General features: G+C 38.1%; 2 protein-coding genes across 2 annotated transcripts in view; both read right to left on the reverse strand.

Annotated features, from left to right (window-relative positions):
* The window catches only part of LOC100889618, a 58,365-nt gene extending 57,967 nt beyond the window's left edge, over positions 1-398 (reverse strand). Inside the window, exon 1 of the mRNA XM_030985079.1 lies at positions 289-398. Within this exon, the coding sequence (XP_030840939.1) occupies positions 289-370 (82 nt within the window). The 5' untranslated portion in view covers positions 371-398. The remainder of the gene's footprint in view (positions 1-288) is intronic.
* A 9,781-nt stretch (positions 399-10,179) lies between these two features.
* Positions 10,180-16,536, reverse strand: LOC764941. The gene is made up of 6 exons (XM_030985080.1): positions 16,425-16,536; positions 14,710-15,147; positions 13,922-14,341; positions 13,668-13,775; positions 13,110-13,197; positions 10,180-11,447 (listed from the first exon to the last, which is right to left on the reverse strand). Exons 1-6 carry the CDS (start codon positions 16,534-16,536, stop codon positions 11,204-11,206), a joined length of 1,410 nt encoding a protein of 469 aa, XP_030840940.1. The 3' UTR covers positions 10,180-11,203.
* Between the last annotated feature and the right edge of the window lie 496 nt (positions 16,537-17,032).

Here is a 17,032-nt window from a genome sequence, read left to right on the forward strand (position 1 = left end):
GTAGAAGATGAACATTTAAATGATACCGATAAAGAAAAACTAGATAACCTAAAACGAGAGCTAGACAAATGGTATACTATAAAATGTATTAAAGGAGCTTATGTCAGATCAAGAGAAAAATAGCTAGAACAGGGTGAAAATAATAGACACGAGACCCACACCAGACCAACAACACACCGACCACGAATTTACATTACGAGGAATGTCTAAGAATCAGTCAGTTTTGTGTCCGTTTGGTGGTGTGACTGATGTATTAATCACTCAAAAAGATCCTTCGAAAATACATACCGCCAACAGCAGGGACTTCTGTCAGGAGTAAAGTGGACAAGAGGAAGAAAAGAAGGACCGGCATCTTGAGAGACGTCTTCATGGTCACAGATGGTTATCTGCTACCCTTCTGACCAATTTTATTATTGAATAATCTGTCTCAAAAAGCCTTTAATAAGAAATTGAGTTTGTACTGTACACTGCCAACACCGAAATAAAAATAAAAAATCCTGTTCCGCCTATCTAGTTTAGAGTCCCGTATCGTTCAAAAGACCCTCGCGTTTAATAACTTCCAGTTCATCGCGACTTCGACATCGCACTTTGGCCCATATTTTATAGCCAATCAAACACCCCCTTTTCATGTGTCACCCGGTTCGGGGTATGGTGATTTTCCTATTGCGGGGGCGCATTCTGTATGAATTATTAGATCAGCATACCTGCAAGCCGCTCTAAGGCTGCCATCTATTGTGTCTTACTACTTTCAATAGGTATGTTGACGCTCTAAAGAAATGAGTTCGCGAGAGGGTTCACAAATAAAAAATTGTATTAATAGAAAAGAATGGGTTGTTGTTGAATTCAAAATGTTTTTACATTATGTACAATGATTAAAAGGGGAAACTTTTAAAAAAAACCAGATTTTGTCAAATGAGGAACTGAGGAAAGAAAATCCAACGGATGTGAAGAAATATAGACGCAATTTTTCAAACTTTATATTCATGTTTCGGTTCAAGTTTAGGGCATAAAAGTGCGAAGAGATGGTGCACTATTATGACATGGCAGGTACTGGTACTTTTTGACCGGCATGGGGGTGGCTCTTCAAAGTGCCCGTATGGCCATATATAATTTTCGCATTTTTTACTTCGTCAAAAACTCATTATTATAATTTAACCAAACTAGACAGCAACTATCCTTAGGCCAGAGGGATCTCGAGTTGTTAAAATGGCTTACCTATCTGGCTTGACAAAGGGGCAGCACCCCGCCCTTAAGCGCCCAATGGGCCATGATTATACACTTCTTTTTGAATTATAAACTACATTTAGAATAATTATAATATTTCTGTAGAATTACCAAATCCAATTTGTAGGAGGTCCATGGGCAAAGTATGAGATATAGAGGGAACATTTTTTTTTTGCGGACAAATGATACCCACTCCCTCTTTTATTATATGGTATAACTAATATTCTTCCCCTACCTAAGTGCTATTAGTAGCAAAGCTACAATGACCGCCTTTAATTTAAAACATAATCATGAAGGCTGCTTGCAAAGGTGGGTAAGTACCGGGAGCTCTTACAAGTTACTAATGGCACTCTCTCAGGGAACTGGTGGCAGTTTCAGACCGGCGAGGACAAGCCAGGACGGGTGTGAACCACTAGACCCGGCAGTGACTGGTCGAAGGATGTCGGGAGTTCTGTATCGTCAATCGCCTTAAATGCTGTCACGGTGTTAATGCCCCTGAATCAGGGTAGGCCCCTAATTTCGTGTACTCAGGTAGTCGTAAGGTCCGCACGGAGCTCTTGTTATTAAGGACTTTTAGATTTGCAAGGACTGCTACGTGTGACGTCCTTTTAAGGCACTGACAATGCCCTAAAAGGACGATGGAGAAACTCACCCCCCCCTCCACGTTTTTATAATTTATTTTATTTAAGCGACGTTCCTGTACGGTAAGCTATTGGAAAGGACTTTTAGATTTGCACGACAACATGGATGCTACGTGTGACGTCCTTTTAAGGCACTGACAGTGCCCTAAAAGGAATTTTCTGATATAAGTCACCTATTACTAATAATATTATTAATATTTTTTACGCAGAGCTCCTATTGCAACTTTAAGAATGTTGTTTAGAGTATAATATCATTTGACAGGATAATGTCTTCCCAATAGTAACCCAAAACCATGAATAATAGCTATAATATGAGCGTCATAATTTGCATTATGTACCCAAGGGAAAATTCACCAAACAATAATTGCCTACTGGCTTTAAACTAGTACTAATGTTAATGTTTTGCAGTAGAATGGGCTTACATACAAAATATTTATTCAGCGCTCGACTATTTTATCATGTTAATCTTTAAAAGTCACAATTGATTCCTGCAGTGCTAGAAAATGAGTATTTAAGGGAAACTATAGGTTTATATTACTAAGCACACCTTGCACTTGTCTCTGTAAAGAAGAAACTAATTTGTCAATATGATATGTTCCTTTAGAATGTGATATGAGAATTCATGTTGGACTCCGATTTGTTTTGAAATGGGATTTCCCCGCCACCCCTTTAAAAAACACATCACGAAATGGTTAATTTGCGTGTCTAATTCAACAAAAAGTTCATTTCAAACAAAATTGTATTTTTCCGATAGCCATGGGACAATATACCTAGACTAGACACACAATGAAAAAAACAGTGACCTTTGTATGTATCCATTCAACTAGCTTTTCGGCAAGAAAAAAATCTTATCGTCACGTATTGGTGTCTGGCAGAGATATCTGTACATGAAATTTCTTTATTCCATAGAAAGCTATTATTAGGGACGTTAAGATATGCACGTCGACATAGTGGACTGCTACGTGTGACGTCCTTTTAAAGCACTGTCACGTCCTGCACTAACAGTGCCTGAAAAGGACGTCACACGTAGCAGTCCACTATGTCGACATGCAAATCTAAAAGTCCCTAGTATATGCCTGTATATTTATGGCGTATTTGGATTATTAATAAAGATTAGTGGTTGCTTTTATTCATTGAAATACATAATAATGCCACTGCAAATTAAAAGTATGATACGATTCACAAATACGTGTTAAGATGGAAAAGCAGTGTTCAAACAAAGGAGGCAATTCATTATTTTCCGCACAACACACTGCCATCGTCATCAATTCTCCTTCACTCTCTCTCTCTCTCTCTCTCCCATTTCATTTTGAGCGTAATGTTGTTTCAATACAAGCATTGGGGAAATTTGAAAATAATGTGGGTCTGCTAAACTCACGTATAAATAAACTCAAGTTTCTCCACATACACAGTCAAGATAGGTTCTGGCTTTTCGGGATGAATGAATTGCCCACCGAGAAGAATATAATATATCGGGCTTCTGACGAAAGAGGGAGCCAAACAGTGCATTTAAATGAGTTTTGAAAAAAAGACTCGTCCGTTATAAAGAAATCTATGTTTATTTTGCCTTTTTCTTATTAACGATTGGTGTAAATCTGAAGAGAAACTGTTGAAGAGAGAGTGTTTTTTAAGCTTAACCAGAGCAGACCACCCGTTTACAATATACCATACAATACCAACATAGGAGTTGCTATGCCAGACGTGCTGTAGCTTCACCAGGAAAAGAAAGGTAATGTGGAGGTATTGTATATGAAAGAATGCAATTCTGTTATAAGCATGTGCTGAGCTGGGGGAGTAACAAACCACTGTCTTTTGTCAACTCACTAATGATGATGTCACTCATTTACAGATGATGACAAAAGATGAATGAGATTCTGAGCATTTTTTAAGGTGGAGCTTAGCAGGTCTGAACAAATTATTAACAAAAATATTTAAAAAATCTATGAAATATATGTAAAAGCTTGAATAACTAAATATGAATTGTATGCAACCCTGCACATCAACAGGAATCGACTTATATTTGGATGTCACCCGATAATAACAGACCTCAAGATTATCTTTAAGGAACGATTCACCGGTGTTAACCGACGAATCTGTACAGTATTACATATGACGGATTCGTCGGTTCATAATAACGCCGACGAATTTATAGACGTGTTCACAGAATCTCGTGTCAACCAGGAAATCATATTTTTTTTAATGAAAAGTTATAGAATCCAAAAACTAATTGCGTTGTTTCAAGTGAAAGTGACATCTTGCCTCTATCCGAATTAAGTATACAGTATACACACGTGCTTTTCTGCATAGGCCTACATTAAATAGGCCTTTTCTTTAGCACCTCTGATTTAAAAGCACATGACAGTGCCCTGGAGGTTAAATGTCTGTTTTTTTTCCAAAGGTTCATACATCCGAATGTTCATTATTGTGAAGATACGTTACTAGAAAGGTTTATAATTCCAAAGGTTCGTTTTTGGAATCATGAACTCCATGGTATTTTATAATTCGGAATTACGAGCCTTCGGAAAAAAGAATCTTAGGAAATTGGGATTTAAGTGCGTTGTATGGGTGAATAAAGGTATTTATGATACTGCGATGGGCAAGTTAGGATACTTATGCCAATTTCATGTTACATCACTTTCATTCATATCAAGGATAGGTCTGTATTACTTTGAATGTAACAACAATCCAATACTTTATCATCGTGTGTGCATTTTTTTCAGTACCGGACCCGAAAAGTATTGGCTTGATGAAGATCGTAATAAATGAATGTTTTATCTGAATAACCACGATGATTACAATCAATGTTCTCTTTAATGGTTTCTGCTTTTGAAAATTGGAATGATTATTATATATATTCTAAGATAAAGAAAGGACGAGTTGTCATATGTCTTGAATATGAATTTAGTTATCATTTTTTATGTCGATTTTCAAGAAATTCAGACGGAATCCGGTTGCTCCCAAAACGTGACAAGACTAAGATTTTAAGCTCTGATGTAGTGATGTGCATTTACTTTAAATGTTCTAAAATACGTCCTTCTGCTTTCTTTAGATATGAAAATAGTTTTTGCCACTTCTATCTGCTGACTGTTAAACATAGTAAATCAAATACTATAGAGTTGAATGTTCCAGTAGTACGATGGAATATGTACCATAAATATGATATATTTATTAAAGGGCTATATGATAATATGAATTATATTATTTATAGCCGCAATTGGCATCCGTACCCCTGCGTGAAGAGTGATGTAAACAAGAACTAAATGCGTTCGTTTAATCACCGCTACCCTAAATAAACCAGTTTACTAACACAATTATTGTGTATATTACAATCATTATGCAATTATATCAGTGGCGGATCCAGAAATTTCTTACCGGGGGGGGGGGGGCACACGAGGGGGCACACGGTGGGAAAGAGAACATATATATATTATGTTTTTAGGTCCCCAAAAATCGCAACGACTCAGCCAGCCGCTGAATAAGCAGGGGGGGGGGGGGGGGGGGGGGTAAGTGGACACTTTTGTTTTTGTTTTTTGGTCACGTAATTTTAAATTTTGACATTTTGCTCTGTTGGGGGGCGGGGGAAAGTAAGGTCACCTTTTTAGGTCAACCATTGGCATTTTTTTTTTTTTTTAAATAAAAAATATTTATGATTTTTGTTGGGCCGGGGTGGGGGGGGGGGGGGGGCACGTCCCTGTTTTTTAGTACATTTTGGGCGAATTTAGGGCTGATTTTAACACATTTTTTTTGGCCCGGGGGGCACGTCCCCGTCCCCCCCCCCCCTGGATCCGCCACGGTATATAGATTGAGTTTGTGTGTACCCTTTTTACTGGCAGTAATCACAGTGATTTATCACGATTTTAAATTGATTATTTTAAAGCAAAATCACAAATGTATATCCGTTGACTTGTTCGATGCAATTTCCCCCATTTACACAAGGTCGGTTCAAGCATTCTAGACGATCTAGTTAAATGACAAACGAAGCAAAAATGTACTACTCACGAGGCGTCTATTAGGTTTTCTTCAAATCAATGGATATAATTGAACACTAAACAACATGCAATGATCTTGAAAAGAAATTACTGCAGATAAGGAATGAAGCCAGTGCTATACTCACTCGTTTTTGTGAAGACTTACAATCGCAAGTTAACCAGTTTTCCAGCAACGCTGACATTGAAGCAGGGGCCGCTTTCTCGAAGCCGTCATATGTCTAAGCTCGTGGATATCCATGGGATGTCTAAGACACTGAGACTTTATAACGATTTCGATAAACGGCCCTCTAGGTATCGTAAAAATCCTAGCTATATTGGCCAGATTGTATCGATCAAAGCAACAAATGGGATTAGTTGTATCACATTATGTGATCCGAAGTAATCGAGAAATACGACTTTTTAATTTAGGAAAATTGAAGTTATAATCGTGGACAAAATAAAAGTTTATTTGACTTTTTGAAATTGGATGTCATGAAAATGAAATTAAAAAAGAAAAGAAATGTGGGGATACTTTGGGACATTTGCCGGATCTCCCCTCCCCCTCTCTCTCTCAGTCTTTCCCGCTCTTTCCCCGTCATTTCCTAAACATTTTGTTGTCTCTGTCTTCCCCTCGACCTACTTATAATACTCCTTATTCCATTTCTTTCTATCATCTCCATTTCGGTCTAGTATCCACAACTGCATTCGATCACAACTGGGTTTTCTTTCTCTGAATGCAAATATATAACGACACCTTGGTTTTATTAACTGATTTCTTTATTCATAATCTGAAATCAGGGTTGACTATGCAGCGATGCAAATTCGTCTACCACAGAGCACTACAAGTTATTTTGATCTAAAAAAGCATACAGATATTAAAGATAATGGAATATTAGAACTATGAGAAAACATTACTAAAATAATTGTACTGGGTTTACATGATGATGATACTAAAGGCAATAGAATATGTAATAATCATATTATATAATCAAATAATCTATTACTATTGATCTGAATATCATTGCAATTCTCGTAACGAGCCTTTTAAGATGCTCCTATCTTGTCATAATTGGTAATCAATCTATTTTTATAAACTAATACATTTTCGCTTACTTTTTGCTTGACATGTAGTTTCAGCTGCGTTTATAATTCTGCAAGACTATCTATTTACATTTTTGCATCATGATAGATTTTCTTTAGTTATGTAATAATCATCTGCTAAAATTGTAAACAGGAGAGCCCCAAGAATCACCCAGAAGACATTCCCGTGCTTACAAGCGCGACATTTAATTTTGAACGGGCACGGTTTTTTAAAACCTAAATTAAGACTTGAAGTGAATAATACCACCTATCAGAATACATGAACAGTGATTCACCACATTAAGTCGAATGCCAATGCTATTCAACTAAAATAGAATTTGTATTTGCATACTCGTCAACCCTACAAATGGAAGAAGTCTCGTATGCTTGATTGAGTCGACACCCGTGCCGTTTGGATTGACTACTTGCTTTTTTGTCAAGCATTACAGGCAACTCACATGGACAACTTTCATGAACACGTATCCAGCGTTCGTCTCGCTGTGCGTTGACATTATGTTTTTGGCGCCTGTCGGTTTATGTAATCTGAACGTGTGCAAAATAGGAACATGTGCCGAAGAGAAAATGTTCTAGCTGGAATAATGTTGAACCACGTTCTCGTCAAACAAGTCTGAGGGTTTGCCGATCACAACTTGAACTGGATGGGGCATTTTTTTTTTATTTTTTTTTTATTTATTGTGGTATAAAAAACATTGTACATGGCAGCCTTTCGGCTGAATTGAGTGCAATTTACATAAATATTAACACACGGATACTGCACAAAATACAATAGTATTACAAAGTCATTAAAAATAGTACATTCATAACAAACAATTATAGGTACATCTTAGATCAAAGAATATTGATGGTGGGATAACGGAAGTGGGTAATGGATGTGGAAAAATAAGTGTTTTATGATAGGACTTTAAATGCAAATTCATAGGAAGAATATAACAGTTGAATAAATTATGACCAGTGGTAAGAAAAATTATCTGTTTTGCATGCTTCAAAGTAGGCCTATTGTCATGTGGGTGCAATGTACATGTATATGGAGAACAAAATGGACGTATGGTTGGTAATGCAATATTGAAATTAATATAATCCGTATAAACAAAACAGTAAACCTTCAGTAAACAATATAAGTTTTCTTTCAAGCACATCTATAAGATAACAATTTGATTTACGTTTATGCTCAGCATTTATGAACAAACGATATGTCTTTACATTATTCCTGTTTTGAATTGAGTAACCTCACAATGAAGGGGAGTGCGCTCTTTCTGTAGCGCTCATTTTTGCATTTGATTTCGGAATAGTCATTAGCGTTGCGCAGGTTGCGGGAAGTGCGGGAAGCCCGCGTAGGGGGGAGCCAGTGATAGAAGGGGGACGTTTCCTTTGTGAGACTACTCGCAAATTTCTTTGTTAACCTTTCCCTCCTCTCCTCCAGTGTGGGAAGGTCAAGAACATTGAGGGCATCATCATAACTCGTGTATCTTTGGCCAAGCATGAGGCGACACGCTCGTTTCTGAATTCTCTCTATCAGTTTCTTGTCTGCCCTAGTCAAACCTGAATGCCAAACAGGTGCGCAGTATTCGACTTTCGGGCGCACGTACGAACAATACACAACTTTCAGATCCTCAACAGGTAGCCGAAAACCTTTCAAGATACGCATCATGTGTAGCCTCATGCTTGCCGCCTTGACCATTTCTGTGACATGATATGACCATTTTAAGTCCTCCTGTACAAACACACCCAAAAGCTTAACTAGTTGTACTTCACTTATTTCCAGGTCACCAATTTTTAGTTTTGGGACGGTTGCCTGGTTTCTCATGAACTGAATGTTCATGACGACACATTTGCTAGGGTTCAGTTTCATGCTATTGTCTTTGGTCCATTTCTCAAGATCATTTACCACTTCTTGGATTTTGGGTTGATCCGTTGCCTTCCTACATTCAAGCAGGGAGAGGTCGTCGACGTATTTCCAACACTGAACATCACTGTCCTTGAACACGTCGTTGATAATGCAGAGAAAGATAAGCGGCCCAAGTCGAGTGCCCTGTGGGGCACCTGCCGAGATCTCCATCCAGTCAGAGAGCTGTGACATGTAGCGCACACATTGTTCTCGATTGGAAAGGAAGCTGGAAATCCATGCCACCAAAGACGGGGATGCCCCCATTTCGAGTAGTTTCCTAACCGCTAGTCCATGATCTATCCTGTCGAAAGCTTTGCTGAAATCTGTAGCCACCAGTGTTGTGACCGTTTTGGGATTTTCGGCATTCCGATGGATGGTATTTAGTATATCTATCAGATAGTGTGCAGTCGAGTAGCCCTTCCTATTGCCGTACTGTGACTTGTCAATCGCAGGTCCAATGTCACCCACCAGCCACTTTGAGATGAATTTCTCCAGGATCTTTGCGAAATGATCTGTGAGCGATATCGGTCTCAAGTCTCCTATGGTGGGTTTGGAGGTTTTGGGGATAGGTACCACAATTGCACGTTTCCAGCGGTGTGGCACCACCGATTCTCTGATAGATTCATTGAAAATGGCCGTAAGAGGGCTACTCAGTTCTAACGCAAATTCGGAGATGATCCGAGCTGGGATGCTATCTGGACCGGGAGCTTTCCGTCTGTTAAGATGTTGCAATTCCCAGTAGACACCCCAAGGTTTAATAACAGGCAGTGGTAGAGCAGGGAGATAGGTTGGGAGATCAGTCAAATCGAGTCTACCGATGTCTTCAGATATGCTGACGAAGAACCTGTTGATCGTGTTAGCAATACCAGCGAGGTCTGACTCGTCGATCCCTTAGCAGCATTTTATATATATTTCGGGACGCGCTTTTTGATATTCATTTATGCATTAGCACATGTTAATATAACCTATGTATCCATATGCATCAGTTATGTCCTACCTAGCAACAAATTATGTATGCAATTTAAATTCTGACTGTTGAAATACAATTATTTGTAAAAGTTGAATAGAATATTTTGGAACTTCACGAAAACGTATGAATGATATTTTGATTACGTTACTAAAACGATCTTTTTCGTTTGGTGTTTTACCAAAGGCAATTAATCTATGCAACTGTACACGAGTTCACTTGTACTCGCACTTGGTGATTTCTCGAGTGTAGTGAAAATTAAAGTTAAATTATATCCTTGTTATTTCCCATGCCATAGTTTCTACACCATGATACAGCGATACAAATATATATAATTATACATCGATGTATACATGATGATTATTATAATTATTACACATAATATTCCAAAGTCTGAGCACTTTAATAGCTATTTAGCATTAGGTGTCGAAAGACCTTTGGTTTTCTTCCTTCCAAATTCACTTCAAAGCAACTAGAATGATCCTCAAAGTACCTACAATAATGTTTGACTCGACTGAATTTACATCACAACATTACAAGATGTTGTACAGTGTCCAAGAAGAAAAAAAACGAAAGTCGAAAACAAACGATTACTGTGAACAAACGAAGAACTGTACTGAAATGAAATACCTAGCTTTTCATACAAATAGAAGTGCTTTCAAATGCTACGCTGATTACATTAATCTTTTGATCTAAGTAAACAGAGTAGTAGATATCACCCCTGAATAGCAGAGCATGTAAAAATAGAGAAATGAAACAATACACAAAATATACATATTAGAAATTGGTAAATAATAGAATAGAACGAATACAAAGAATCTTAATCACTATCTAATGTTTTTGATTTCTATAAATGATTTTAAATTTGTACAGACAAAATTCTTAAATCTCAAAGACTTTTTTTTACCCTGTCATTTCTACAAAGTGACTTTTTTAGATGGAAATTATTCAATTACTTTTTATTGTATTGACCACAACCACGAAATTTATTTATGCTACCGCGCGTTCGCAGTTCACGAAGAACCTGAACTGTCTTTAACCAAAAGGGACGCGTTGCGATGAATACTTTTTGACAAGGTTCCGAAGAAAAAATAAATGATCAATGATTGAATGAAGATGAAATGTGCAAGATCTTGAAGTTAAGAAACGAAATTAATTAATAATGAGAAGTGTTGACTGTTGTCCAAAATCCATATATTCAATGTATAGTTCAATATTAAAAAAACTTTCGGAAACGACTTTCGGAAAATCAACACGAGGCAATTTCAGTGGCCCTGAACATCACATTTTGAAATGTGCGAATATAACAATTACGTCTTAAATCTGCACGTAACTTCTATGGGATATACAATTAAAAATGACCTTGAGGTAACTTGTGGAAAGCCTTTGCGAACATGTTATATATAACTGCGTCCTTTTATATAATTTCCACGTAAGGCTGTTCTGCATATGTATGGTCTAGTTGTCCTTCGTCTGAGCGGTCTTCTTCGGCATCAGTCCTCTCAATCGTGATGTCATATTCGTTTGATGCTGGTGTTGAAGGTAAAGGTCGAACTTTATCCAGCGGGTAATCATATGCATGGTCTAGTTGTCCTCCGTCTGAGCGGCGTTCTCTGGCAGCAGTCGTCTCATTTCTGGAGTCGTTTTGACTTGATGCTGGTCTTAGATGTAAACAGAAATGACCTTAGAATAACACTAAATATCATCAAGTGCCATGTAGCTAATAAGCATCGAAAATGAGCTATAGAAACGCCAAATTAAGATGTGAATGCAGATTAATTTTACCAGTAAAAAATAAGATGTTATCACATTATACCCATACAATGGTAAGCACGTAAAGAGTCCTGCGTTTTTAGAATGTGGAATCATTTCAAAACTCTCGACCTATTTTCAAAAAACAATCATGTTCAAAAGTTTAGCATTCCTTGCTTCAAGCAGGGCTTCTGCAGTGTAATATCGATGTGTTCATATATAAATGTATAATAGAACTGTAATTATTCTTTTTATACAATTTTATATACAGGATTGCCCTTCAAAAACGGACGAGCAAACTTCCAATAATGCAGGGCGTTCTTATTGGTATCAGTATCAATGGGCAAAATGTTTAGAAGAAAAAAGGTTATCACGTTTTTTTGTGGACGCATTTCTCTGAAACATTTTTATGAAGACGTCCACCTACAGTGCTCCTTGCAGAAAATAACGTATCGTTGTGTAGTTTCAGAAATTATATTCTGCCTGAGCTTTTATAGTCAAGCTGTATTCACACGTCAGATTGAAGACTAACATAACATTCGACACACAGCGTTTTCCTTTTTTACTTTCTTTTTCAATAACTTGTTAAACACAGACATGAAATTATACGAATTGTTTAAAACGTAGTTTCATTGATTCTGGACAAATTTGAATTCATACCTTGCGTCATAGACTGCTCCCTAAACGGGAACCTCTTTATCAAATTATCGGAAGTCTGCTATTCCGTTTTAATTGGGCTACCCTGTATATGGGCAAATTCATGGTATTTGTCCCTTTTGTGTCCCATAAGTTACCGAGGCTTGTGGAGTTAACAAACATAAATTAACATCTAAATGTATTTATTTCATATTTTGTTCCGATCCAATTGTTACTATGCGCGGCTACCAACTTCATATGTAATAAAAAACCTGGCATTTAGAAATGTTGTGATGAATGTTTTGACATGTATGCAATTCGAATACCCTGGCCTTGAATCCTGACTGGAAAAGGGATTGATATATTGTATCTACTGTCATGTTTGGATAGCAGAATGAGAAGTGAATTTTGTAGTGTTGAAACTACAGCGCGCATCATACGGTACCCTCAAACGCACAGGCATCGTATCATCATATCAATTATATACGATAAAAAGTACTAATAAGAGACATATTCCTAGGTATGGATGAGAACTCATGGAGTGTGGGGGGGGGGGGGAGTATGCAAATCAACAGATCTCTCGAAACAGGCTGGCATCGTTGTCATTGATATAATATTTTATCCACCTTTTCACTAAATATTTGAACGAACAATATCATGGGTAAACTCGCCTATGTACCCCTCCCTCCCACAGGTTTTCGTGTGGGACTTCGAACAATGGATGATGTGTGGAATACCGGGATTGGTCCGCGATAGGTCATATCTGAGGAAGGGGTTTAATACAAGTTTTGATCATCCTTTTACATTCAGCGCAGCAGTATTAATATTGCCATAGTTTCACGTAGCTTAGGTATATAAGCTATGAACTTGGGATATATGGATTGTGTTCGTAGACAGCAATAACAACAACAACATCTTATGAACAAAAAAAGTACCTCCGTCTTCTTTTAGCGTAGCATAGAAGGAAACAAATGACCAGGAGAAGCAGAAGTACAAGAGCCGTCAGTACGATGTAGATGATATCTATAAAAAGCAGCAAAAAGTGAATAATGTGTAATTAAAAAAAAAAGACAAAATCCTAATCGGCGACGGCTAATAACAATAATAAAACAAATCAAAACCAGAAATGCAGTCTCTCGAAAACATAGGCGTTTAGATCTATCGTTATAGGAGTACTGATCGTGCTCAATGAAAACTATACTCCAATACGCCTAATAAACCCCTTTTAACAGAAAGTAGACGCACAGACAGATTTACCCGAATTACATTTCATTTCAGAAATGCAGTCTCTCGAAAACATTGGCGTTTAGATCTATCTTTATAGGAGTACTGATCGTGCTCAATGAAAACTATACTCCAATACGCCTAATGAATACCTTTTTAGCAGGAGGTACATGCACATACAGATTTCCCCGAATTACATTTCATTTCAATGCCCCCTCCTTCTAAGGCAGAAACTTTGAAACGTTAAAATAGACAAGCATATCACTTACAGCTAACTGGTTCTTTAGGTTCAGTTGTTGTAACAGGTCTCTTAGTGAAAGCCGATGATTGTGTCAACGGATCTGTTGTTTCTGGGAGACGGGTTTCAGTAACTTGAGCTATAAACATGCATGAAAATAAATATAGACAAATTAATAAAATTGCTGATGACCGTAATCAGTTTACCATTTATAATCATATCCTAGTTCCTGTTCATTTCCGTCTCTTTGAAAATACATAGCATTTTGGTTAATTTATTTCTCACCTCTGCATGTTACTGCCTGGCAGGCGACGAGATTAGAACCACCGGAAAGACCGAAGTTAGGGATAGCTAGGCTACCCTTTGACACTTCTATGCAGATGAATGGGTAGTCATCACATGTCGCAAAGCCACTGCCAAGGTTCACTTCAAAAGAGAGATCGGAAATGGTACTCGTTGTACCGGCGTCTATTCCTACTGTCCCTTGTATGCCGCTTGTAGGCACAACAGTCTCTTGAAATCTGCTTCCAGTCCCCAACGAATTGTTGCTACCGAAGGCGGCGATGCTCCATAAACTGGAACCGCTGACGCTCCCAGCACTAGACTCTGAGTCCAGCTGCACATTGAAAGAGACTTTCTGTCCAGATTCCCCTGCTTGAAGGTCTCCAGATGAAATCTGCAGAGTCGTATCTGTTATTTCCACACCTGTAAAGAAATAAGAATATACATTTTTAAAGTCAAAACATGTATGTACAAATAAAATGTCAGGTAGACAGCTTTTAACTTTCATAGAGATAAATTAAGCTGCTTCTGCTTTTTCCTCCATGGGTCAAACGTTCATTATCCGGAAATGTTTGTTTGTATTAAGGCTCATTTAGATATGACGCTGGAAAGTGAATTACAGGAGAATGAAAGAAACGACGATTTTTTTGTTGTTGTTGGGGGGGGGGGGGGTGTAGATATGACATCTCATTCGGAGGACAGGGAATATATTCAACTCAGGATTTTACTTTTCAATTAATTAAAGGAAAGAACAATAACAAGTGCACCTTAAAATTCACTTCCAATCTTACCTCTACAATTTATGGAGACACAACCTTGGAAGGAGACTGGGTCATCCCTAGCTGTGAGTTGAAAAAAGGGTGATGAACCGGTATTTCTGCCAATGACAGCACAAAAAAATTCCATATCAGAGCAGACTACACCTCCAGGAACTGTCACTTGGAGAGCATTCAGACCAGAGATGGTGGTTGACGCTGGAGGTTGCCAAAGAGTGATTTCCTGCGCAGTAGTCAGTAGAAGACGTCGATTAGACGTTGTGGTAACAGCGTTGGGGTCAGACGTAAAGAAGGCATCGACAGTCCATAGCTGCAATGTACCAGCCCCACCCACAGAATACGTTGCTAAGGTGGATGGTGCGAAAGTCAAATTGAAGATCACCGCAGGAGTAAACGACCCCTCATGAACTCCATTGGCAACAGATACAGTCGTTGAATCCACGATAACAATTCCTGTAAAGAAAAATGAAAAGAAAATGCGGACAGATAAAACTAACTTCGCCTATGTTCATATACTAAACATACATTTTCCATGTCTTATTTGTATAGACAGCGCATGGGAGATAAAGGCTGCGAAAATATCGTTCGATTTTGATCTACCTTAGACAGTTCTTAAATTAGAATGGTTTCCAATTATCACATGACAAGACTTCAGCCATTGATTGTTTGATTCTATTTTCGTAACAATAATTAACAAATTTAAAACAAAATACATGAAGGTAAATCATAAATGTATATTAATATGATGTAAAGAGCAAACTTATAAGAATTGCATCTTTTGCCAACTGTGTCATTTCCCCCCAAGTATTTTGTTGGGGGCCTCCCCCTTCCTATTAAAGGGATGACAACGCCTGTTTGTGATCAGAATATTTTACAATAACATTATTATATTTAGAGCGAGCGCAATCTTAGTCTTACCAAAACATAAATATGGTGTATAGCCTATTTCAGTATCATTTACTATGTCTTAAATCTCACTTTTCCTCGATGTGGTCTTATGAACCTATACAATAAGGCACATGTATAATAAGTGTACTGAAAGGGCATTCGATCATGAAAACATAATCAAATGTAACGATACAAAAGGGATATAAAAAATACCTTTTACTTTACTTTACTTTATCAGCCGTTGTCAATCCACTGCAGGATGAAGGCCTCAGCATGATGATTCCAAATGCCTCTGTTCAGCGCCTGTTGGTGCCAATTTGTCTGTCCCCAGAACTGTTGCAGCTCGTCTCGCCATCTTTTTCTTTGACGTCCCCTGTTTCGTTTTCCCTCATATGGTGTCCAGTGAGTGATTGCTGAGCTCCAGCGATTGTCATTCCTACGGCTGATGTGGCCCGCCCAATTCCATTTCCTTCTTTTCACTGCTTCAAGGATGTCCTGGACTTTTGTCTGTTCCCTGATCCATTTGTTCGTATTTCTGTCTTTGTATGTGATGCTTAGAATACTTCTTTCCATGTTGTGTTGAGAGGCTGCTAGCTTTCTTTCCATTTTTGATGTTAGTGTCCATGTTTCTGCAGCGTATGAGATTGCTGGGATGATGCACTGGTTATATACTTTCTTTTTCAGGCATAATGGAAGTTTGCCTTTCATGATGGTGCTGTATCTGCCAAAGCCTTGCCATCCAGCTTTGATTCTTCTTCTTATTTCGTTGTCTTGATTTTTGTCTTGGAGGGAGAAACGTTGCCCTAAGTAAATATAGTCCTCTACTTGCTCCATTTTGGTACCGTTCACTTGGATTGGTTTTGGATCTTTGGCTGATCCTGCCATGACTTTAGTCTTCTTCATGTTCATTTTGAGGCCTGTTAGTCGGCTTGCATCGTCCAGTTCTTGCAGCATTATTTCGAGGTCGTTTAAGTTGTGAGATATGATGACAATATCGTCTGCAAATCTTAAGTGACTCATGTTTTTCCCGTTTATGTTTATTCCCTTTGATGACCAGTCTAATGTTTTGAAGATGCTCTCTAGGCAAGCAGTGAAGAATTTTGGTGAGCCGGTGTCTCCCTGTCTAACTCCCTTTCTTATCATGATTTTGTTGCTGGCCTTGTGCATTCTGACAGTGTTGTAGCAGTCTGAATAAATGTCTTTAAGGATTTTGATGTATGCATTGTTGATTCCTTGGTCTTGAAGTGCCCTCAGTACTGCATAGGTTTCTACGGAATCAAATGCCTTTTCGTAGTCTACGAATGCTACGCATAGAGGGATGTTGAACTCTTGGCATTTTCTTTCAGTTGATTAATGGTGTGGATGTGGTCCATAGTTGAGAAACCCCTTCTGAAGCCTGCCTGCTCCCTTGGTTGTTTGTTATCAAGGATTTTCCCTAGCCGGTTGGTGA

This window comes from Strongylocentrotus purpuratus, unplaced genomic scaffold (genome assembly GCF_000002235.5).
Source record: "Strongylocentrotus purpuratus isolate Spur 01 unplaced genomic scaffold, Spur_5.0 spur5_scaffold_14, whole genome shotgun sequence".
Lineage (NCBI taxonomy): Eukaryota > Metazoa > Echinodermata > Echinoidea > Camarodonta > Strongylocentrotidae > Strongylocentrotus > Strongylocentrotus purpuratus.

What these genes read in the sequence shown, in the direction of transcription:
- LOC764941 (XM_030985080.1), bottom strand. Translation starts at nt 16,536, where the DNA reads ATGCTGCAAGAACTGGACGATGCAAGCCGACTAACAGGCCTCAAAATG. An exon ending in CCAGGCAGTAACATGCAGAG is followed by an intron (nt 13,776 to 13,921) that starts GTGAGAAATAAA and finishes GCATGTTTATAG; the next exon opens with CTCAAGTTACTGAAACCCGT. An exon ending in TACGCTAAAAGAAGACGGAG is followed by an intron (nt 11,448 to 13,109) that starts GTACTTTTTTTG and finishes TTTACATCTAAG; the next exon opens with ACCAGCATCAAGTCAAAACG.